This window comes from Neofelis nebulosa, chromosome 3 (genome assembly GCF_028018385.1).
Source record: "Neofelis nebulosa isolate mNeoNeb1 chromosome 3, mNeoNeb1.pri, whole genome shotgun sequence".
Lineage (NCBI taxonomy): Eukaryota > Metazoa > Chordata > Mammalia > Carnivora > Felidae > Neofelis > Neofelis nebulosa.
The window spans coordinates 77,922,091-77,947,790 of NC_080784.1; the positions used below are offsets into that span (position 1 = coordinate 77,922,091).

General features: G+C 33.6%; 1 protein-coding gene across 6 annotated transcripts in view; it reads left to right on the forward strand.

Annotated features, from left to right (window-relative positions):
- The window catches only part of LRBA (LPS responsive beige-like anchor protein), a 780,253-nt gene that overhangs the window by 146,424 nt on the left and 608,129 nt on the right, over positions 1 to 25,700 (forward strand). For all 6 annotated transcript variants that reach the window (XM_058721178.1, XM_058721180.1, XM_058721181.1 and 3 more), the window contains exons 18-22: positions 9,464 to 9,556; positions 10,963 to 11,071; positions 11,477 to 11,558; positions 14,236 to 14,359; positions 14,651 to 14,843. In XM_058721178.1, the coding sequence (XP_058577161.1) occupies positions 9,464 to 9,556; positions 10,963 to 11,071; positions 11,477 to 11,558; positions 14,236 to 14,359; positions 14,651 to 14,843 (601 nt within the window). The remainder of the gene's footprint in view (positions 1 to 9,463; positions 9,557 to 10,962; positions 11,072 to 11,476; positions 11,559 to 14,235; positions 14,360 to 14,650; positions 14,844 to 25,700) is intronic.

Sequence of the window (25,700 nt, forward strand, 5' to 3'; positions counted from 1 at the left end):
TCCTCCTCCTTTTCCTCGTCCTCCTCCTCCTCCTCCTCCTCCTCCTCCTCCTCCTCCGACACCTGCATTATAGCTATGGTGGAATACTACATTGTCTCACAGGTTTCTAAAAGTTCGCTAATTTATCTTCCATTGTTTTCTCTTTGTTCTTTGGGCTCACAGATTGTGTCTTAAAGCTCTTAAAGCTCACAGATTCTGTCTTTTGCCATATGAATTTGCTACTGAGTGCCTCTTGTGAATTTTTCATTTTTATTATTTACTTTTCAACTCTAGATTCTTGTATTTCTTTTTTAAAAAAAATTTTTAATTAAAAATTTTAAAAAATGTTTATTTTTGAGAGAGAGAGAGAGACAGAGTATAAATGGGGTGGGGCAGAGAGAGAGAGAGGGAGACACAGAATCTGAAGCAGGCTCCAGGTTTCAGCACAGAGCCCCACGCAAGGCTCGAACCCATGAACTGTGAAATCATGACCTTGAGCTGAAGTCTGGTGTTTAACCAACTGAGCCGCCCAGGCGCACCCTCCCCCAACAATTTTTCTTAATGTTTATTTTACTTTTGCAAGAGAGGCATGTACGCAAGTGGGGGAGGGACAGAGATGGAGGGAGACACAGAATCTGAAGCAGGTTCCAGGCTCTGAGCTGTCAGCACAGAGCCCTATGCAGAGATTGAATTCACGAACCCATGAGAACCTGACCTGAGTGGATGTTGGATGCTTAACTAGCTGAGTCACCCAGGGGCCATGTGGTGCTTTTTTATAGTTTATTGAAATTTCCTAATTGTTTACTTATTGTTAATCTAGTTTTCTTGTAACTCTTGATTTTTCTTACCTCAGTGTGTAGTAATTTCTCAAGAATTAATGCCTCTCAATTTGTTGTTTTGTTGGTTGAATGGTTGCATGTGAAAGTGTTGTTTAATTTTATTTCTGTCTTTTTTTGTGGAGGGACATGCTGACTTCCACGTTGGCATTAATGGAAGTCATTCTTGCTTTTTTTTTTTTAAATAGTATGCTTTAAATTTTGGTACTTTCCCAGTCTTTTACTTATTGTGAACAACTGAAAAATATGTAAATTGGACTAATATATGGAAATGTGAATAGTCATGTCTATATGTGGTTCAACTACTTTTAAAAAACACTGAATAAAGAGATGTATTGAATATTTATATTAGTTATAGAAAATGGAATTAATTTGGGAATGATGGGTAGGTAGTTCCTTTAAATCTAATTGGAGTTCTGTGGAAATAATTTTTGGGTCCAAAATTCAGTATGAGATTGTGTAAATTGTAGATTTTCTTTCTCTTTTTTGTCTGTCTGTCTGTCTGTCTGCCTGTCTGTTGTTCTTTCCATCTTTCTGTTCTTCTTTTTTGAGCTTTTTCTTTTTTAACTTCTTTCTTAATTTCTTTCATGATTTAAAGAGACAGAATTCAAATGGAGCATTGATATATAATTTCATTATCTGTTTATGGTCACATTGCTGCCTAAAATATATTACCATAAGTTTTAAAGGCCAACATGCAAAGGGCGCAGATATATTTAGTGAAGCTTTCATACTAACTGAAAGTCAAATGGAGTGTGACATAGACTCAAATTGAAAAAAATGGAGAAAATTGGAGGGAAGATAGTCTTTCCTGATGCAAGATAATACAGGTATGCTACACTGCATAATAGAAGTCAGTAGCATTTCTAAATTTTAAGTGGCAATTTAATTTCCATTAAATGACATAAACTTTCTCATTTATTTGTTAAATACAATTCTTTTTCACCATCACATCATTGAGACGTTATTTCCAACACATATTCTTCCTATGTGTTCTGATGCAGTGTCAGTCACTTCATAGTCCCTGTTTAAATTTTAAGTATCAAATTTTTAATTTTTGAGTCTCATGAGCTTTAATCATATATTTTTATGTCTGTGAACAGATTGAAATAATTTGTTACTTTTCAAATTACTCTTTTTGGTGTTTCTATTACCTGAACATTTTCTTCATTGAAACTGCTATAGTGTACATGCCATAGTACATTTCAATTCAGAAAAAAGATATATATGTGTGTGCATATATACATTATATATATAATGTCCATGTGTGTTTTATTATATGATTATATGTATGGTCAGAGTGAAATAGATTATATGAAAACATTCCCCAATTTTAATCTTCTTATGGATTAATTTTATCATCTTTTTCTACTTTTGTTTCTATTTCCAATAGAGAAATGTATATATATTTATAAATTTTTTAATAGTTAGAAAAATATATAAATGTCATTGAAGTGGTACAGGATTTTCCTGCTCTAATGTGAAGAATGGTTTTTGTGTTAAATAGGGACTAAACTTTGATCAGAAAGCAAAATATGCTCGATTTGGTTTTTCAAAGTTTAGTGGTTATGTTTAGTAGATATATAAACTAATTGGATTCTGCTTTAGTGAAAAATACTCAACACTTAAAAAATTACTTTAGGAAAATATTAGGTATATGGATCTTATTCTATTAATTTTGGTCTTCTCATGTGATTAATACTAATAAAAATTTGAAAGTAATTATAGTTTTACCTAGAGTTCATCTTCTGGTGAAATCATTGTAATTTTAACCAAAGATTATTTAAGTTAAGCTATAGCATTCATAGCTTAATTCTGTGTTAAAATATCTTTGAGTGTTGTGGTTTTTAAACTGCTATTAAGCTTATGTTAATATTTCTTTTACAAATAATTTAATTTTTATTTACTTAATTTAAATCATAGAAGGAAAACTTTTATAAACATAATAGTGTTGTCCCAGTAATTGAATGTTATAGTTTTTTAAATACAATTTGAATTAAAAATAACCAGTTTCACATATCTCATTTTATGAGATTACAATGTTTATGGACCTAGATGCTTTTAATTAATATTTTAATAGGAAGCAAAGTTCTTTTCACATATTTCATTTCTGTCAGCTACTAGAGGATCAAGGTCTTTACTTTTTGTTCATAGTTATGTTTTTTCAGACTTAGTTATTGAAGACAAATTTTTTTAATGTTTACATTAAACATCAGAGTGTGAGCGGGGAAGGGGCAGAGAGAGGGAGACACAGAATCCAAAGCGGGCTCCAGGTTCTGAGCTGTCAGCACAGAGCCTGATGCGGGGCTTGAACTCATGAACCGTGAGATCATGACCTGAGCCAAAGTCAGATGCTTAACCAACTGAGCCACCCAGGTGCCCCATTTCAGACTTAGTTATTAAGCATTAAAATTTTTATCTAGGAGGATAATTGAAAATCTTAGTATTTTAAAATAATGATAAACTTTTCAGATTTTTTTCTAAATGTTTATGAGGGAGGAAATGGTATAATGAATTAATTGAATGTTTTTTTTTTTTAGTCAAATTGTGTATGATACTCAAATTTTTCTATACTTTGTTTATGTTCAAATCAGTGGTCTGGTGGCTGAATGCCCTCGGAGATTATTTAAAAACTTAGATTATTATGTAAATTTTGAGAATTGATTATGAAATTTGTTTTAGATGTCATTTATGTTTCAGTCTTTTGCTTTTTATTTTTTATCATTCATTACCTGTTGTCATTATCATTCATTTTCCTGTTCCTTTGCTTTCCACGGTGAGAATTATTTACGGATTAAAATATGTGTTACCACTAAACAGTGCTTTCTTTGTATTGATCTTAAATGTGGTAACTTCCAAAGGGCATTGTTAAGCCTGCAGTAGAGGAAAAAATAGTGACTCAACCAGCTTTATGCTATACAATTTGCATAAGTACATTTATGGGTGTATATTAAATCACCATATTTTCTAAATGTTTTAATTTGTTCTCATTTTTTGGTTTTCATTAAAAGGAACAATAACTAGTAGAGATAAGCAAGTTTTTCTCAAAGACTTTTTTTTTGGAAGAGTTGTAAAATTTAGAGGGACGTATAGAGGTTTCCCATATACTCTCCTGTCTCCACACATGTATACTCTTCCTTATCAACACACCCATTAGAATTTACAGTTGGTGAACCTACATTTACACATTATAATCATCCTAAGTCCATAGTTTACGTTACGCTTCACTGTTGGTATTGTACATTCTGTGGATTTGGACAACTGTATAATGGCATGTATCTGTCATTTGGTTATCATATAGAGTATTTTCATTGCTCTAAAAATCCTCTGTGCTCTGCCTGTTCATTCCTTCCACACCTACCCCCAATCTTTGGCTCCCACTGACCTTTTTACTATCTCCATAGTTTTGCCTTTTCCGGAATATCATATGTTTGGAATCATACAGCCTTTTCAGATTGGCTTCTTTCACTTAGTATAGTGCATTTAAGATTCCTCCATGTTGGGGCACCTGGTTGGCTCATTTGGTTAAGCATCCAACTTTGGCTCAGGTCATGATTGTGGTTCATTTCCAGCCCCTCCAGGCTCTGCACTCTCTCTTTTTTTCTCTCTCTCTGGACCTTGTGGGATTCTCTCTGTCCCTCTCTGCCCCTCACTCACTCAAACTCTCTCTCTCTCTCAAAAATAAAATAAAATAAGAAAACAAACAAAAATTAAAAAAAAAAAGAATCTTAAAGCAAAAAAAGATTTCTCTATGTCTTTTCATGGCTTGGTAGCTCATTTCTTTTTAGTGCTGAATAATATTCCATTGTTGAGATATCCATAGTTTATTCATCCATTCATGTACTGAAGGACATCTTGGTTGCTTATAAGTTTTGCCAGTCATGAATATAGGTGCTATAAATATGCATATGCCGGTTTTGGTATGGACATGGTTTCATCTCCTTTGGGTAAATACTGAGGAGTATGATTGATGGATCCTATGGTAAAAATATGTTTAGTTTTGTAAGAAATCGCCAAAATCTCTCTTCCAAAGTGGCCATATCATTTTGTTTCCCCACCAGCATTGGATGCGAGTTCTTACTGCTCTACATACATGGTGTTGTTGGTGTTCTGGGTTTTGTCCATTCTCATAGATGTGTGTAGTAGTATCTCGTTTTAATTTGTATTTCTCTGATGACATATAATGTAGAGCATCTTTTCATAGGCTAATTTTCCATCTGTATATCTTCTTTGGTAAGGGTCTGTTAAGTTCTTTGGTCCGTTTTTAAATGGGGTTGTTCTTTTTTTTTTTTTATTGTTGAGTTTTAAGAGTTCTTTGTATACTGTGGATACCAGTCCTTTATCAGATGTGTGTTTCACATATATTTTCCCCCAGTCTATCTTGTCTTCTGATTCTCTTGCTATTGTCTTTTGAAGAGCAGAAGTTTTTAATTTTAATGAAGTCCAGCTTATCAGTTATTTTGTTGTGGATTGTGTCTTTGGTTTTGTATGTTGTATCACCATACCCAAGGTCATCTAGGTTTTATCTTACGTTGTCTCCTAGGAGTTTTATAGTTTTGCATTTTACATTTAGGTCCATTTTGAGTTAATTTTTATGAAAGGTGTAAGGTCTGTGTCTAGATTCATTTATTTGAATGTGGACGTTCCAGCATCGTGTTTTGAAAGAGTATCTTTGAGGGGCGCTTGGATGGCTCAGTTGGTTAGGTGGCTGACATCAGGTCAGGTAATGATCTTGCAGTTCGTGAGTTTGAGTCCCGAATTGGGCTTTGTGCTGACAGCTCAGAACCTGGAGCCTGCTTCAGATTCTGTGTGCCCCTCTGTCTCTGCCCCTTCCCAGCTTGCATTCTGTGTCTCTCTCTCTCTCTCAAAAATAAATACACATTAAAAAAAAATTTTTTTTTAAACAAAAAGAGTATCTTTGGTCCATTGTACTACCTTTGCTCTCCCTTTTGCCAATACCATACTGTCTTGATTACTATATCTTTATAATAAATCTTTTTTTTTAACATTTACTTATTTTTGAGGGAGAGAGTGAGCAGGGGAGGAGCAGAGGGGGGGGAGAGAGAGAGAGAGAGAGAGAGAGAGAGAGAGAGAGAGAGAGAGAGGGAGGGAGGGAGGGAGGGGATCTGAAGCAGACCCTTTGCTGGCAGCAGAGAGCCTGATGTGGGGCTTGAACTCATGAACTGTGAAATCATGATCTGGGTTGAAGTCAGACACTTAACCTACTGAGCCACCCAGGTTCCACAGTTTTATAATAAATCTTGAAATCACATAACGTTGGTTTTCCAATTTTGTTTATGTCCGTCAGTAATTGTGTTAGCTGCCCTGGCTTTTGCCTTTCCATATAAACTTTAGAATAGTTTCTTGATATTCACATATCTTGTTGAGGTTTTGGTTAAAATTGTATTGAATCTATAGATCAAGTTGGGGAGAACTGAGACATTGAGAATATTGAGTCTTCCTGTAAACGAACATGGATTTTCTGTCCATTTATTTAGCTCTGTTTTTTGGTTTTATGCATCAGTTTTATAGTTTTTCTCATACATATCTTGTATATATTTTGTTAGATGTATATACCTAAGTATTTCATTTTTGGGGAGTGCTACTGTAAATGGTATTGTGTTTTTAGTGTCCTATTCCACTTGTTGATTATTGGAATATAGGAAGGCAGTTGACTTTTGTATATGAACTCGGTATTCTGCAACCTTGGTATAATTGCTTATTAGTTATAGGAGGTTTTTCTTTTTGTGTGTGTGTGCCAATTCTAGATGTTCTTTGAACAAAGACAGCTCTATGTGTTCCTTAACAGTCTGTATACTATTTATTTCCTTTTCTTGCCTCACTGCATTAGCAAGAACTTCCTGTACAAGGCTGAAAAGGAGTGGTGTCTTGTACCTGATCTTATTTGGAAGACTTGATTTTTCTTGCTATTAGGTACCTTAGCTGTAGGGTTTTTGTGGATAGTCCTTATGAAGTTGAGAAAATTCTCCTCTATTCTTAGATTATTTAGAGTTTTTAACATGAATGGGTGTTGGGTTATGTCAAATGCTTTAAAAAATTTTTTTTAATGTTTATTTTTGAGAGAGAGAGAGAGAGAGAGAGAGAGCGAGCGAGCAGGGGCAGGGGAGGGGTAGAGAGAGAGGAAGAGACACAGAACTCGAAGTGGGCTCCAGGCTCTGTGCTGTCAGCCCAGAGCCTGATGTGGGGCTTGAACTCGTGAACTGTGAGATCATGACCTGAGCCAAAGTTGGACGCTTAACCGACTGAGCCACCCAGGTGCCCCTCAAATGCTTTTTTCTATATCTACTTATACTAGTAATTTTCTTATCTACAGATTAATTGATTTCATGATAGATTATATCATTTGATTTGCAAATCTTGAACCAGTCCTTGCATCCCTGGGATAAATTTGTCATGATATATAATTCTTTTTATGTTTTTTTGCATTTATTTGATAATATTTTCTTGAGAATTTTATTTCTTCTTTTTTTTTTAATGTTTATTTACTCAGAGACAGCATGCAAGTGAGGGTGAGACAGAAAGGGAGAGAAAGAGGATCCCAAGTGGGCTATGTGCTAGCAGTGCAGAGCCCATGTGGGGCTCGCTGGAACTCATGAGCCATGAGATCATGACCTGAGCTGAAGTCAACAGTCTGATGCTCAACTCAGTGAGCCACCCAGGCGCCCCTCATTTTTGTTAATGAGACTTATTGGTCTGTAGTTTTCTTGTAATGTGTATTTTCATTTTTATTTTTATTTTGGTATGGGGTAATGCTGGCTCATAGAATGGTTTAGGAGGTATTTCTTCTGCTTCTGTCCTTTGAAGGGAATTGTAGAGAATTGGTATAATTTCTTCCTCAATTTTTGGTAGAAGTTACCAATAAACCAGTCTGGTTCTGGCCCTTTTGTTTTGGTAGGTTATTATTTATTGATTCACTATCTTTAGTCATTATAAGCCTATTTAGATCATCAGTTATTCTTTTTTTCCCTTTTTTTAAAATTTAGATTTTAGTTAATTACTATACAGTGCAGTATTTGTTTCAGGAGTAGAATTCATTGATTCATCACTTACGTACAACACCCAGTGATCATCACAAGTGCCCTTCTTACTACCCATCACCCATCTAGTCTATCTCCCACCCCTCTCCCTCAGGCAACCCTCAGTTTGTTTTCTATCATTAAGAGTCCCTTGTGGTTTGTTTTCCTCTCTCCTCTCTTTTCCTCCTTTTCATATATTCATGTGTTTTGTTTCTTAAATTCCACAGATTAGTAAAATCGTAGATCATCAATTATTCTTGGGTGTGTTTTGGCAGATTATCTCTTTTAATGAACTGGTCTCTTTCATCTAGGTTATAGAATTTAAGGGCATAGAATTGTTCATAGTGTTCCTTTATTATTTGTTTTATGTTTATGGGATCTGTAGTGATGTTCCTTCTTTCATTTCTGAAAATAGTAAATTGTGTTTTTTTTATTTGTTAACCTGGCTAGAAGCTTATCTCCTTTATGGATCTTTTTCAAATCAGCTTTTGGTTACATTGATTTTCTCTATTGATTTACTATTTTTAATTTTTTTGTTTGCCACTCTAATACTTATTTATTTTCCCCTGCTTACTTTGGATTGAGTATTCTCTTCTTTTTTTAGTTTTCTAGGGTGGAAGCTTGATTAGTGATTTAAGTTTTTTCTTCTTTTCTAATAATTCACTGCTATAAATTTCCTCGTAAGGACTGCTTTTGCTGGATTTCACAGATTTTAATAGCCTGTTTTCATTTTCATTTAGTTTAAAATATTTTTAGATTTTCTTGAGACTTCCTCTTTGACCTACATGTTATTTTTTAGCATTTTGTTTAATATCCACGTATTTTGGAATTTTGCAGCTATCTTTCTGTTAATGATTTCTAGTTTAATCTCCTTGTGGTCTGAGAACAAACAATATATCATTTCTGATCTTTGCATTTGTTTACATGTGTTTTATAGCCCTGAATGTGAGCTACTTGGTGAATGTTCCATGTTAGCTTAAGAAAAATGTGTATTCTGCTGTTACTGGGTGAAATAGTCAATAAATGTCAATTAAATCCAGTCAATTGATGGTATTGTTGAGTTCAATTACGTCCTTAATGATTTTCTGTCTGCTGGATCTGTTTCTGAGAGCGATGTTAACGTCTCCAATTATAATAGTGTATTCATCCATTATTCTTCTTGGAGTATTATCAATTTTTATGCCACATTGTTTTATACTCTATGGTTAGGCACATACATGTTATAGACTATTATGTCTTATTGGAGAATTGGCCCCCTTTATCATCAAGCAATGCCCTTCTTATCTCTGATAATTTAACTTGCTTTAAAGTCTGCTTTCCCTGAAATTAGTGTTAATTATTCTTGCTTTCTTTTTATTAGTGTTAGCATGGTTTATGGTTTCTCCATTTACTTTTAGTCTGTATGTGTCACTATGTATAAAGCAGGTTTCTTGAAGACAGTATAGTTGAAACGTAAGTTTTTAAATGTCAGGAATTTGTATTAAATTCACCCATATCTTGAAATTAGGTTTATAATCATGAATATATAAAAATAAATGTATACCTATGTATTTTAAATCTTTACTTTTGAATAATATATTAGTAATTTGTTTTTAATTTTAATTCCTTCAGTGTTATCTATAAACTTATGGCATCGACAAGTGAAGGAATCAGAGTACAAGCTCTCAAGGCAATGGGCTATTTTTTAAAACACCTGGCCCCAAAGTGAGTATAGTGTTCATGAAATCTAAAATGGGTTGTGGTATATTACTTTTTATTTTATAAATCTTTGGAATAGTATTTTTGTTCTGTGATTTCTCTAGTTCCTCTTCTCTTTATTTTTATTTATAAAATCTATGTAAATTTAATCCCATTTCTATATATTAAAAATAAAATGGAAACAGGAATATATAGGTTTTTAAAAAATATTTATCTATTTTTTTTGCATGTGCAAGTGGGGAGGGGCAGAAAGAGAGGGAGAGAGAGAATCCCAAGCAGAGTCCAGGCTGAGCATGGAGCCTGATGCAGGGCTCAATCCCACACCTGGGAGATCATGACCTAAGCCAATATCAAGAGTTGGATGCTTAACTGACTGAGCCACCCAAGCACCCCAGTGTAGTTAGTTTTATATGAAATAAATTTTCCATTTGTTCTTCATTCATTAGAAGAGTACATTTGTATAAATGGAATTTTAGAAACCACGGAGACTTCATTTCATGGGGGTTGATCATTTGCTTTATCTGTACTATAAAGCTGATATTTTAACCTAGATAGTTGTCATAGTATGTTCTGTTATATGGATAACTGAAAACTGAAATTTTTGTATTTTTTTCTTAGCTGAATGTAGATATTCATATCCTACCTATTGTTCCTTATACCATGTTGGTTTATTATAAAAATTAACATTTGTGGCAGTAGAGAAGTATTGGCAAACTATGGTCTTTCTGTGGATTCCAGTTGGCTGCCTGTAAATAAAGTTTGGTTGGGGCACAGCCACAGTCACTTCTTGGTTTATTATATATGGCTGTTTTCAGATTGTGACAGCAGTATTGAGTTGTTGCTACAGAGCCCATTTTGTCCACAAAGCCGAAAATATTTACTATCCAGCCATTTGCAGAAAAAATTTGATGAATCTCAGGGTAGAATTGAAGTTTATGATACTTTAGTTTCTAAATTTTTGCTTGGAAGTTTAATTTTGGTGTATTTATCTTCACAGTATTAATTTTCTTAATTTTCTTTCATTTTTTCTACCTTTTTCTCCACATTGTTTTTCTACTTAACAACTTACTTAGGCTTTAGATTTCATCCATAATAGAGTTTAGCTCAGTGCTGATGGAGAGTAGAAACCAGTTAATAAACAATTGCTCTGAAGATTTTTGGTGTGCTGTGACATAGCCAGTCTTGTGTATATATTTTTTAAACTTCAGCTGTGCTTACATTGTAGTTTGTATTTCTCTGCTTAAAGATTTTGTGGCCTTATGAGTTCTAGGTTAAAGAAAAGTGGGAGAGTTACTGAGCTGGAATTTGTGGATAATGTGAAAAACATTTTTGTATCTTCTTCATCCAACTTGCATACTAAATAGTAGATAATAGTACTCTGCATTTGATTATTTCTTTTTATGAAATCACAGAAGAAAAGCTGAAGTCATGCTTGGACATGGATTGTTTTCATTGCTAGCAGAAAGACTCATGCTTCAGACAAATTTAATCACAATGACCACGTATAATGTTTTGTTTGAGGTAAGAATATATTTAGAATTTAATCTTATTTCATATTTTGAGAATGACTTTATAATTTAGTTGCTAATGTCTAGATGAAATAAGGTAATTTAGATTTGATACACAGTTTTGAAATTAGTTATATAAAGCACATATAGCTGCATCTTAAATCTATTAATCTGTTAATTATTAAACAGTATGGACATCTCTGTTAAGTATTTCCTCCATTGTATTGATTGTTTGATGTCTTGTTTTGTAATTAAGTAAAAATAGAGTTACAATGTTGAAATCATTTATTTTATAAAATACAGAAGATGGTTAGCATGACAGCATTGGACTGTATACTTAACATTGATTAGTGCTGACTTATGTTCATTTATATTAATGGTACAGTGATTATGCTAATCTATTGTTTTCCTTCTGTAGATTCTTATAGAACATATTTGTACTCAAGTGATACATAAACAGCATCCAGATCCTGATTCTTCAGTAAAGATACAGAATCCTCGTATGTATTTTATATACTTTTATTTTTTTGTTTTTGTTTTTATGGACATTTAATTGACATATAATATTGTATAACTTTAAGGTGTACAACTTAATGAAACAATTTGATATATGTATATATTGTGAAATGATTACCACAGTAAGGTTAGTTAACACATCCATCACAGTATCTTTAGAATTTTTTGTGTGTATGTGTGGTGAGAACTTTTAAGATCTACTGGTTTGGTAACTTCTCATTGTACAATACTGTATTGTTAACTAATTGTAGTCACCATTTTGTACATTAGATACCCAGAACTTACTCAGCTTATAACTGGAAGTTTGTATCCTTTGAGTACTTTCCCACATTTCTCCCTTATTTTTTATACTTTTAATAAGTACTTTTTGGGGTGCCTGGGTGGCTCAGTAGATTGAGCGTCTGACTTTAGCTCAGTTCATGATCTTAAAATTTGTGGGTTTAAGCCCTGCATCAGGCTCTGTGCTGACAGCTCAGAGCCTGGAGCCTGCTTCTCCTTCTCTCTCTGCTCCTTCCTCACTCGTGCTCTCTCTCTCTCAAAACTAAAATTAAAAAAAAAAAAAGTACTTTTTGCCAATAAAAAGAAAGTCACTGAGAAAAACCTGAAGTTGATATTGTTGAGAACATAGTGTTCAAAGAATGTTTCATTATAGGGAATGATATAATGCTACTTTTATTTTTGGTTAATATTGAATATAACATCTAATTAACCTTAGGTTATGTGGAAATGTTTATATAGAGGTTTTGAAAAATTGTGTATGTAAGATACTGATTTAATGTATGTTCAGATTTTCAGTAAAGTTTTGATTGCACCATTTAGTGATGTCAGGCCAAATTACATGAACCATGGAGGTAGCTTTCATCTTAAATTAATGTCAAGTTAGGAATACCAAGTTTGGAATTGAAAAATATCTGCTTTTTTTTTAATTGTTTATGAACTTAGTCTTGTTGAACAGTCTTTTCTTTTGGTATTTAGAATTTTAAGCACTTGTACAAAGTGTACATTTTTCATCTTTTTAAGATTATTGACATTGAAATAACTGACTTGTAGAGTTTAGAAATTTAATTACCTTTTGTGCGGTGAGTTGTGTTTGTGGTACTCTGTTTCAGTACTAGTTTTAAAAACATGTCTGGGAAGTTTAATTTTCCTCATCCTTCAGGGAGACTTGCTGTTATTATTTTAGAGAGTAAGAAAAGGAGAAAATCTTGAGTATATGTATATAAATATAAATTATATTTTATGATTATAGAGATGACTTATTGAAGTAAGAATTTTAGAATGTATGATCTATGTAATATACTATCTCAGAAAGACACACACTATAGTACGGTGTTTAAAAGCATCATCTGCCCAGGTTTTTATATTGTTTATGTTTCTTAATAGTTGTGTGAATTGCTTAATTTCTGTGTGCCTCAGTTTTCTTATCTCTAAAAAGGGGATAAAATCAGTATTTAGCTATCATTATATATGGGTTTTCTTAAAATAGTACCTCATGATAGTATATTCTCAAAATTAAGTGTCTATTATTGTCATTACAATTATTATTATGATTATTATTATCATTGTAATCATTTTCCAGGCAGAGAAATTTTTCAATTTGTCATTAGAAGAATTCAGAAATTACTTCCCAAATGTCTTTTATTGTATGATAAAATATCTTCGTACTTGCTGTTTTGCACTCACCAAAAACCTTGGCAAAAGGCTAGTTCAGAAGTTCTGAATTGTAATAGGGTAAAAACTTAATATATTTATTTAATTTTAAATTCAGGGTTATAGCTGTTTTTGTTTCTTTATAGTTCTGGATTTAAGTATATATGTTAAAGAATTTTTTTCCTTAAAGCTAAATACTAGAAATTTAGACAGCGTTATTTTTAAGACCATTACAGTAGCAATTTCATTTGTATTTGGGGTGTTGAATAGGTTTTAATTTTATTTGTTTTTTAACCTAATTTCACTTAAAAAAAAATTTTTTTTTTAATGTTTATTTATTTTTGAGACAGAGAGAGACACAGCATGAGCAGGGAAGGGGCAGAGAGAGAGGGAGACACAGAATGTGAAGCAGGCTCCAGGCTCTCAGTTGTCAGCACAGAGCGCGACGCGGGGCTCGAACTCACAGACCGTGAGATCATGACCTGAGCTGAAGTCGGATGCCCAACCGACTGAGCCACCCAGGCGCCCCCCTAATTTCACTTTTAAAATCATGGAGGAAAATTGTAGTAGCTTTTAAAATTTGCTATGATAAATGGAAAGCTTTGTGCATAAAACATCTATTTTGTTGAAAAGCTGAGAACTTTTTCTGAGATTTTGATTACAGCTTTTGAGTTTGAGATCAACTTTACTAATTGGCAGAAATTATGGAGAATTGTTAGTTTTACTATTATTTAATTCATAGATAACATAATTTTATTTAATATAACATTTTAAAATTTGGCTTTACTTTCATACATGCTAATGATGAAATAAAAAAATTCCTTATTTATGGAGGCTTTCTAAATAGATGTATTGTCATTTTTTTTCTGCAGGTGAGCATTTTTTTTTATAATACAAGGATGTTTTCAGTAGACATTTATGTCAGGGAAGCTAGAGAAATATATTAATGATCTTCCATCATGAATTTTTTGTAATGTTTTGGTTTTTACTAATTTATGAATTGTCTTACAGAGATACTAAAAGTAATTGCAACCCTACTTCGAAATTCTCCCCAGTGTCCTGAAAGCATGGAAGTTCGCAGAGCCTTTCTTTCTGATATGATTAAACTTTTTAATAACAGTAGAGAAAACAGAAGGTAAGGTTTGAATTTTTTCTAAGAAAAATTGCTTTAAAAAATACTGTGCAATGAATTTTCCATATGCTTTTTTCATTAAGGGTATATAAGTAATGTACCTTATATTTAAAGTCAATTTCAGTACCACCTTCTTTAATTGTTTTAATAGATGGAGGTGCCTTTTTTTTTTTTGGCTTATATTGTTTTGAAGTTTTATTTTTTAGAATTCTTAGAGATGAGGGTTTTTTTTTTTAATTTTTTAAATTAAAAAAAGTTTTTTTTAGTAATTCAATATCCTCTTACAATTTTCAGGAGCTTGCTACAGTGTTCTGTATGGCAAGAATGGATGCTTTCTCTTTGTTATTTCAATCCTAAGAATTCTGATGAGCAAAAGATAACAGAAATGGTTTATGCAATATTCAGAATCCTACTTTACCATGCAGTCAAATATGAGTGGGGTGGCTGGCGTGTGTGGGTAGACACCTTATCAATCACACATTCAAAGGTAAGTTTTTTTAATGAAAATTTATTTTAGTGTTATAAATGTCTATAATTTTGTGTTTTACTCATTTAAAAATTTTATGTACTTAAAAGCAAGGAAAAAAGACATTCTCTGAAAGCACAGTGAAAGAACAACTAAAAGGAATCACTAAGAAGAAAAATTTTCCAATTTCCTCAGAATCAAAACGAGGTTTCAAATGTTATTTTTATTGTGCTTAATAAAGTGAAACCTCATGGCATAGCATAAAGGAACTTATATTTTCAGGTAGCCATTTTCACAGATACGGTTCTCTAAATTTTAGGGTAGTTTGAAGCTTTTGAACACAAGGTGGCGCAGTATATTCAAAGATGAGAAGGTATTTTAGTAATGTAAGGTGGTTGAGTTAACTAGAAAAGCTTGGGCTAATATGTGTCCTTTGGTCACATTACTGTCAGTTAAAAAATTGATTTGGGAGAATCTGCTAGTCTTTTATTTTTATTTTTTTAATTTAAGCCAGTGTAAGTTATTTTTATATAGCTTTTGTTTAAAATGTTTTTTGTTTTTTTTTTTAATTTTTTTTTTTCGACGTTTTTTATTTATTTTTGGGACAAAGAGAGACAGAGCATGAACGGGGGAGGGGCAGAGAGAGAGGGAGACACAGAATCGGAAACAGGCTCCAGGCTCCGAGCCATCAGCCCAGAGCCTGACGCGGGGCTCGAACTCACGGACCGCGAGATCGTGACCTGGCTGAAGTCGGATGCTTAACCGACTGCGCCACCCAGGCGCCCCTGTTTAAAATGTTTTTAATGAAATATCCTACACCTACAAAAATGTATAAGGAATAATGTACCTACCAGTATTTATGACATTGGGTTCTCCATCCCAGTTTTCTTTGTCTATCATTGTTATGCCCTCTCTCCTTCCCCACTAACCTTAATTTGGGTGTTTTCATTATTTCTATTTCCTTCTTATGTATATTTTAACACATACACATCTGAACAGTAAATAATTTATATTTCATGTTTATACTTAATATAAAGAATATCACATTAAATGCATTTTTCTGTAGCTGGCTGTTTTTACTTATCATTGTTTGAGATTCATCCATATTGACCCATGTAGTTGGGTTCATTTTCTCAGTTGTGTTGTATTCCATGGTATGGCTTTATCCATTTACCAGTTGATGAACATTTTTGATACATTTTGTATATATTTGTAAGTTTCTCTCTCTACATTCCTAGAAGTGGAACTGTTTACTTGTAAGATGCAGATGTTGAATATTAGAAGATAATGCAATTTTTTCCCCCAGATTGGTATATCACTTTACATACTCTCCAGTGATGTATAAGTGCTCATTGATTCACATCACCTCAGCACTTGGTATGGCTGGAGTTTTAAAAATTTGCACATTTGGTGAAATAAAATTTTTTTTTTTTTTAACATTTATTCACTTTTTGAGAGATAGAGAGTGTGAGCAGGGCAGGGGCAGAGAGAGAGAGGGAGACACAGAATCCGAAGCAGGCTCTACGCTCTGAGCTGTTAGCACAGAGCCGGATGTGGGGCTTGAACTCACAAACCGTGAGATCATGACCTGAGCCAAAGTCGGAAGCTTAATTGACTGAGCCACCCAGGTACCCTATACATTTGATGAATTTTAAATGCTGTACCTCCATAATTTTAATTTACATTTACTTATTGTTTTGTGGGAACTTAAAAAATATATTCTTGTTTTAATCTTTTGATTACTGTATTATTTATGAATATCTTTTGTCAATTTATTTACTTAAGTTTTAGAGTTTTGTGTTTGTATTTTCTGAGGAAATTTTACATTTCAAATATTAATGCAGTAAAATTTAGTTTCTTTCATGGTTTTTGCATTTTGTATCTGGTTTAAGAACTCTTTCTATACTCAGAAGGAATATAACCATACAATTATATTATTATAAATTAACTAGAAAGAATAAAGAACAGAAATGGTAAATTTGATATATCTTTAAATGTTTTTTTTTTTTTTTTTTTTTTTTACTCTCATAGTTTATTATTCTGGAATATTTTGCCATTCTTGTGGAATATATTGCTAGTTCCTCAATGTACTTATTTAGGTGCTTGAATAACTTTTAGTTATTTGAAAGTACCTAAGAGTTATATATTCTGCTTTCTTCTTACTCAGTGAGAGGAGGGTGTGTTATTATCATAAGGATTTACAAAGATATCTTAGATTGGAAGATACCGCTCTAATTTATGTTTGAGAATAATGCAGTAATAAGAAAAAGATTTGATTTTATAAAAATGCTCTTAGTCACTACATTTTTTGAGCTGACTAGTCTAAAACGGGGTTCTGCCAAATATGGCTTGAGGGTCAAGCCTGTGTTTTTATAAATAAAGTTTTATTCAAACACAGCCACTTCCATCTATTTTTATATTTTCTGTGGCTGCTTTCATCCTATAAGTATTCAGTATTTGCAACAGAGACTGTATGGCTTCCAAGCCTAAAATATCTACTTTCTGGTACTTTACAGAAACTATTTGCTACCTCTTGTTGAAATTAATTTAGTTTGTGCTGATGCCCAGATCTTTTGATTTCTATTGTAGTAGGCTGCTGCAGTCTGGACTAATTTTCTGCTAGTATTGTATTCCTCTTTACAAAAGATAATGAGAAAAACAGGATTGAGTTTGGGTCTTACATACATTTGGATTGGATTTCAGATCTAGGGGAATTCTAGGTTAGGGGAGTATCAATATAAATTAGATTTTTCTTTCTTTTTTTTTATTTTTTATTTTTTAATGTTTATTTATTTTTGAGACAGAGAGAAACAGAGCATGAACAGGGGAGGGGCAGAGAGAGAGGGAGACACAGAATCTGAAACAGGCTCCAGGCTCTGAGCTGTCAGCACAGAGCCCAACGCGGGGCTTGAACTCACGGACCGTGAGATCATGACCTGAGCCGAAGTCGGATGCTTAACCGACCGAGCCACCCAGGCGCCCCTAAATTAGATTTTTCAAAATTTCAAATTACTATATGTTAATTCTGTGCTTTTGTACATACTTTTGTTTGTTCACATCCTTAGGAAGAATGGCTAGAAGAATATAAACTTTAGATCAGTAATTCTTTTTTTCAAATCTTTTTATTACTTTTTAAAGTTTATTTATTTTGAGAGACAGAGTGGAGGAGGGGCAGAGGAAAGAGAGAGGGAATCCCAGGCAGGCTCCATGCTGTCAGCGTGGAGCCCGATGTGGGCTCAAACTCATGAACCATGAGATCATGGCCTGAGCTGAAACCAAGAGTCGAACGCTTAACTGACAACTACCCAAGTGCCTAGAACAGTAATTCATAAAGTACAGCCTGAAGACATTGCGAGCCTATGAGACTTTTTCAGAAAATGTGTGAGGTCCTCCTTTCCCAGCTATGTGTCTTTTGAAAGTGTATTTTTTTATATACATAAATCAAAACAGTATATAATACAACACATTGAATATAAAAACAGATATTAGAGTGCAACATCTATTAAGCTAGAATTTAAAGATATTTGCGAAAATGTGAAATCCTAGCACTCTTCTCATTATTATTATCTTCTCATTATGTTATTTACACTAACATATAATGGATTTATTGTTATTTTGGAATGTGTATTTGTAAAGTTTCTTAGTCTTAATTTTTAATATGATAAGTAGTAATAGATATACCCCATAAAAATAAAAAGTTTTGGGGAGCCACAGTACCTTTTAAGAGTGTAAAGCATCCTGAGATGAAAGAGCTTGAGAACTTCTGAATTCATAGAATATTTAAGGACAATAGTCTTTTAATTTCCTATGTACAGGATTAGGAGGTTAAACTAGGAAATACCTCCAGTATCTTTGAATTTCTGAACATTTTTGACTAAACATTTATATTTAGTTACCAGTCCCTTTGTGTATGTAATGAAGTGAACATGGGCTTTGGACGAAGGATAGTTCTGGGTTTGAATTCTGGTTTATAGTATTTTGTGGTTGTGTAAACTCAGACAAGTTTCTGAACTTTTTTTAACTATCAGTGTCTAATCTAGAAATGGTAAATGTGGATATGTATAAGAAGTTAATGAAAGAAATCACAGAAAATAGAATAAATTCTCAGTGACTATTTTCCTTTGTTACAGCTCTATCATTCTTCCTATTCATCTCTTTGTTTTAATTCTCACTTCCAACACACTACTTCAGACCCTGAGTCACTTCATGTTTGATATAAACCCAACTTTTAAAATAATTACTTATATCTACAATAATTTGTGTAGTGTGTATGCTGTGAAGTGTTATAATAGAATTGTGACTACCCAACTTAAGAACATGCTATGTGGTTCTCCCTTTTCAACCCCCACCTTAAATCTAATCTCTATTTTGAATTTTGTGTTTATCATTTCCTTCTTTAAAAAGTTGAAAAATATATTCCTAAATAATATATGATCTGATTTTCCCTATTTTTGTATTTTATGAAAATGACATCATACTGTGTGGATGCTTCTATTCCTTATTTTTTCTCAAACTTTTTGTTTTTAGAATTATTTTTTATTGTTATATACAGCTTTGGTTCATTCATTTATACTGCTATGAATAAGTCAGGATGCTCAAAGGCAACGGTTTTACTATAGTTGTCAGTTTTATACTTCTTATAACTGTGGCTCCCAGTAGGAAGTTTATAGTGACCATGTATGTATGTACACACTCACATGCATGCACCCTTCTCTCATACACCTGAAACAGAGGTTTCAGGAAACAGTATTTACCCTTCCTAAACTTTGGTATATAGGGATATATTCTTAGGTTTTCTTTTTTGTTAAAAAATGCTAATGATGCCCCAGTAGGTTGATTCTGTGATCTGCCAGGTGAATTATCCTCAGTTTGAAAAGAGCACTGCTCTAGGAAATATAAGTAGGAGTAGAATTGCTAGATCCTAAGTAATGTTTCACCCTCTAATCCATGACACTTTATTTATTTATTTAAATGTTTATTTTGAGAGAGAGAGAGTGAGCGAGCGTGCACGTGTGTGCATGCACAAGCAGGGGAGGGGCAGAGAGAGACAGAGAGAGTGAGAGAATCCCAAACAGGCTCCATGCTGTCAGCACAGAGCCCAACGCAGGGCTTGAATTCAGTGAACCATGAGATCCTGACCTGAGCTGAAATCCAGAGTTGGACGCTCAACCAACTGATCCACCCAGGTGCCCCTCATGACACTTTAAAGTTCTTATTTTTGCAAGCTTTTGTTTTCTGCCTATGTTAAAAAAATTTTTTTTTCTTCCCTTTAGTGGTTTGTAGTTCTTTATACATGTCTAGATCATTTCTACTCTGGATATTTCTAATGATCAGTAGCCTTAGGTATTATTTTCCTGTAAGTTTATTATGCTAAAAATAACTTACGTAATGTTACTCCCTCCACAAACCCTTTGTTTTAATTTTCATAAAAAGGCAAAGTTTTTTTTTTTAACAAGAGTTTCTACTCAATCTTTCATTTCCTCTTGAACAAAGGATTTCCTGCCTTACCTTCCACTTTTTAACTTTTAAAAGTTATATCATTCTTTGTTAAAAAGCTTCATTTTTGTTTATTCATGGCATGAACTTTGTGTTCCTTTGTAATTAGCCATATCCTTCATATTTTTCAGGATTTAACGCCCTCAATCACTTATAGTGCATTCTGTGTGAATTCACAGCACTTAATTTTCTCTTGGTATTTCTCTTAAGCAGTCTCTCTCTGTCTCCCTCCTTTTCCCATTCCCATTTCTCCCTCAGCTTCTCTTCCTCCCCCTCTACCTGTCCTCTCTACTCAGTCTTCTCCACCCCTCTGCTCTATTAGGTACTGTGGGTATCTAGTGCAATCTGTGCTGCCTTCTGTCCCTGCTGCTGCCATCTATCACTGCCTAGCTAACTCTCTCCCCCTTTGTTTCTCTTTCTTCTTTTGGCCACTTTTCCTCTTTCCTGTCCCTCTCTCTGTTCTTCCCTTCAACATTCCTTCCTCCATTCTGTACCCTCTGTCTTCTCCTTTCCCCCAGCCTATGTCTCTTTCTCTCTGTTCTGTCCTCAGTGAATCTGTGTTTGTTTTGTCTCTGCTTGAGTGGTTACATACTCTGTGGTCTCTCTCATTCATTTTCTTTTTTCTTTTAAAAAATATATTTTAAAGTTTATATTTATTTTGAGAGAGAGAGAGCACACAAGCAGGGGAAGGGCAGAGAGAGAGGGAGAGGCAGAATCCCAAGCAGGTTGCATGCCGTCAGCGTAGAGCCAGATGCGGGACTTGAACTCATGAACCATGAGATCATGACCTGAGCCGAAATCAAGAGTCGAATGCATAACTGACTGAGCCACTGAGGCGCCCCTCTCTCATTTGTTTTCAATCACCTGTGTCCAAGTCTTACAGTAGTTGTGTACTGCTTTTCTTCCCATTTCTACCTTAACTCTTTTTTTCCTTTCCACTACTCCCTTTCTTCCTATCTTCTTGTATTTGAGTACCTCTAGCTACTGTGAAAGATAGAAGGATGCATCAGGAACAGATCTTATCCTAAAAAAAGTTACTTTCTAATATGGGAGATAATATTTTATATATACATATATGTAAAACACTAAAAAACAAGGCAGGAAGGAATAAATGCCATAGAAGAGATACTCACAGTGAATGGGTAGACAACCTCACATGAGGCTATCTGAGACACTGGTAGAACAGATGTCATTTGATGACAGTGTTGAAAGGTAAATAGGATTTGGGCATGTAAAGACTGGAATGATGAAAATCACTCGTGGAAGAATTGACATAAACAGAGGTACAGAGGTGGTGTTACTGAGGAAAAAGCATGGTGAGTTGTTGGTTTGCTTGGGAATATGTAACGTACATGAAGAAGAGCAGTAATGAGTGATACAGCAAATGTTTGCCATTTAATTATGAGTGATCCTATAATATCTCTCTTACTATATTATTTGTTAGAAATGAGCTCTTACATCTTATTTTGGTTGTTCCTTGTAAGCTCTGAGTAGGGACAAAAGATTTTATACATCTTTATATCTCCTGTAGAATTGTGCATAGAGCAATGTGGCAGTTGCACATTAAATATTTGTTGCAGGAAGAAGGAAGATGCGCCCCACCATTGTTTGGGCTGTCTAGTTTAGCTGTCACATGGTACCGGGACACCCTGTATGTGCCTTAGCATCTCAGTCTTCTGTTATCAGTGACTGACGAAATAGCTGCAGAAGCTGTCTTGAAAGTATGTGTACCATAACCACACACAATCTGATTTGGGAATCTCTCATCAGAGTAACTTGAGATGTATATTTTATTATAGTCTCCTGCACTTCACCCCAGAATCTTAATCTGAATCTCATGGGATGTTCCCAGAAATCTGTGTTTTAAAGTTATCCCTTCTTATGCATTCTGTATTTCAAGTGCCCCTCTGAGTGTACAGAATTATTTTTACTAACCTTTATAAAATTCTTCCCTTCCTGCCTTTACACTAAGCTGTTAATGTAATAATATTCTTTAGAAAGTATCACAGATATAGAGGAATTATACATAAATTGAATATGGACCCCAGTTAAGACCCCTTAATACATTTTAAAAATTAATGAAAACGTTTTATGTCATTCTGGGAGCATATGTTATGGTGCAGAGAATGTTGAAAGACGAAGTATAAACTCCACTTATACAAAAAAACCCAAAAGTATGATTTGTGTATTTTAAGTATATGTATTTATAGTTTATGTGTATATTATATATAGTTTATATATGTTATATATTTATAGCTTATAAAACTATTACAACTATTACTTATATGTATTTATAGTTTATATATTATACATAGTTTACATATACAGTTTTAACTTTTGTTTTTCTTTACTCCAGTGACTTACAGCTTTAAACAGATATTAAAACCTTTACAAAGAAAATAGTTACTTTATGGAGAGGCCTGTCTTGCCTGTTTTGGGCCAAGAACCAGTCTTTGAGTCAAGTTTTAGTATTAAAATTACAAAATGGAATAAATGCTGATTAAGTCAATTGTAGAGTATTTTTATCTGAGTAAAACTAGACTTATTACTGTTTGCTGCTTAAGTATACTTTTAAAAATAAATGCTAAACCTTTACTTAATGCTGTGAGGGGGAAAAAAATTTAAAATTGTAGTATACATTAGTTCTTGTGGTTTTTACCTTTAAAGCTTAATAAATGTCCTTTAGTTTTATTTCTCTATGTGAAAATTTTTCATTAATGAAAATCTTTTCTCATAAGGTTTTACAAAGTAATTTATTTGAATATTGCTATGTTAATTACTTTGGATTTTTAATATCTTGACATCTGTCTTTGAAATGGACAGCTGACATTCTAAGGTGCTTCAAATGAATATTTACTAAAGTTTAGGATGGAGCTGAAGTGATTCAGTAAGTAGGTGAACAGTTTGTAGCGTGTTGTTAGAAATTCTGCCAGAAGTATTGAGACCAAATTTTTTTCTCTAAAAATACTCACTCTGAAGCTTTACATTTTTATACATGTGATACTGAAGTGATGCTTATTTTTTCTTTGTGCAGCCATTTAAAATCTCAATATCATAAATTTATAACGTGGATCTTGATAAAGTACTGGTGTGTAAAAAACTAATGTTGCAGAATTGTATAGCTTTTGCAGAGTTACATCAGGATACATTCAGCTGCTATAAAAAGCCAAAGAAACTCAATTGCAATTTTATTGTCCAGTTTGATAGATTTCCTGCCACCTTTGTAGTAGGGAAGCTGTTTGTCACTGTATCTCTCTCCTCCAACAGCTGAACTAGATTTTATAAGCAGTAATAGGGTTTTGTAGTGTAACTGCCCTGTGTTGGTTACTTTGGTCTCAGGGTTTCAAATATGTACCTGTTAAGAGTAACCTTTGTAATTCCATTATTTTCTTAGGTATTTTCCAGGTTGTTATTGTTGATCCTTTTCCTTTCCTTTTCTTTTCTTTGCTTTGCTTTGTTTTACTTTCTTTAATTAAGTGGCTCTGTGCCCAGTGTGGAGCCTGAACTATTACTCTGAGATCAAGAGCCGCACGCTCTGTTGACTGAGCCAACCAGGCATCCCACTTTTCCTTTTTTAAAATGCTTTAAATTTAACACTATCTTGAGGAATTAATTGATTCTGTTTTCACTTGGTATGCTAGATTGCTTCTATTCTTCAATTAAAATTTAAATTAAGGCATTTAAAATATCCTGAATTACGAGAACTGTTAAAAAATAACAGTTTTGTTTCTTTAACAAGTAAAACTCAAACTTTCTCTTATTTTTATGGATTTTACTTTTTAAGTAGGCCCATGGCCAGCATGGGCCTTGAACTCAAGACCTTGGGATCAAGAATAGGTTGCTCTACTGACTGAGCCAGCCAGGCACCCCAAACTCAAAACTTTAGGTACTATCTTTTGTCTAGGCCTATATTGCCATGAAGTAGGATGGGTCTGTGACTTAAAATAATCAGTGAGTAAAAGTTATTCACACTTACATGAATTTCAGTGGCTGCATATTATTAGGTATATACAGTACATCATATTATGGAGCCGTAAAGTTAAGTGCAAAAGCTGAGCTTTATAACATCTGAATGTTATCAGGTCACTTGTAGTTATAGGAAGGAAGACTGAGTAAATAAGGTAGTTTTCATTTTTTTGGCATTCTCCAAAATTTTATTTGGAAAAATTGGTGGATGTGATATTTTAAAAATCTATTGATTTGTGTTACAATGTACTGCATTAACACCATAGTTTAACTTTTCCTTATCTTTGAACAGTGCTGGGCCTGCTTTTATATAAATATCTCCTATTTTGTAGGGTAAATTCCTATAATTCCAGGAGTCTTTACATGTATTAAGAGGTTCTAAAGGATATTGCTAAATTACCATCTAAAAATTTGTACCCATTTATACTCTAGTTTTTATGAGAGCACCTGTCTAAACAGTTCTTAAAATGGGTCAAGATGACTTTTTATAAACAAAGATTAATAAGTTATTAACTGTATGATATTTTATGTCACTGTGCTTCCTATCTTTATCTAGATAAATGAGGATAATACTACTTGTCTTTTAGGGTTGTTCTGAAGATTATGTGTGTCAGTATGTGACAAATGCTTAAAACATTGTACAATAAGCATTCTCTATATCTCAGCTATTGCCACAGGTATTTAATAATATATCTGGACCATATCCTTACCAAAATGGACTTGATATTTATTACTAAATATGTATTTTTAAGCATGTTGCAGAACTAGGGAGCAACTATTATTTTAGATAGATTTTCATAATTTAAGGAGGTTTGAGGGTAGAATATATTTATTCTTTTAAATAAGTTTCTTTTAAATTCTACAATGTTTCCATGTGTTACTATGATATTTATAGAGATTAAGAAAGTACTAAGTGGTTAGAAGGCTTCTGTTTTGTTTTATTTTACTTATTATTTAAAATTTTTTTTTAATGTTTATTTTTGAGAGGGAGAGAGACAGAGTGCAAGCAGGAGAGGGGCAGAGAGAGAGGGAGACACAGAATCTGAAGCAGGCTCCAGGCTCTGAGCTGTCAGCACAGAGCATGACATGGGGCTCAAACTCATGAAATGCATGACTATAACCTTAGCAGAAGTTGGATGCTCAACCAACTGAGCCACCCAGGTGCTCCTATTTTATGTTAGCTTGGTTTATTTATTTTGAGAGAGAGTGAGTGAGAGTGGGGGAGGGACAGAGAGAGAGAGAGAAAGAGAGAGAATCTCAAGCAGGCACCGCACTATCAATCCAGAGCCTGATGCAGGGCTCAAACTCATGAACCACGAGATCATGACCTGAGCCAAAATCAAGAGTCAGAGGCTTAACTGACTGAGCCACCCAGGTGCCCCATGCATCTGTTTAAATTGCATCCTCACTTGGTGT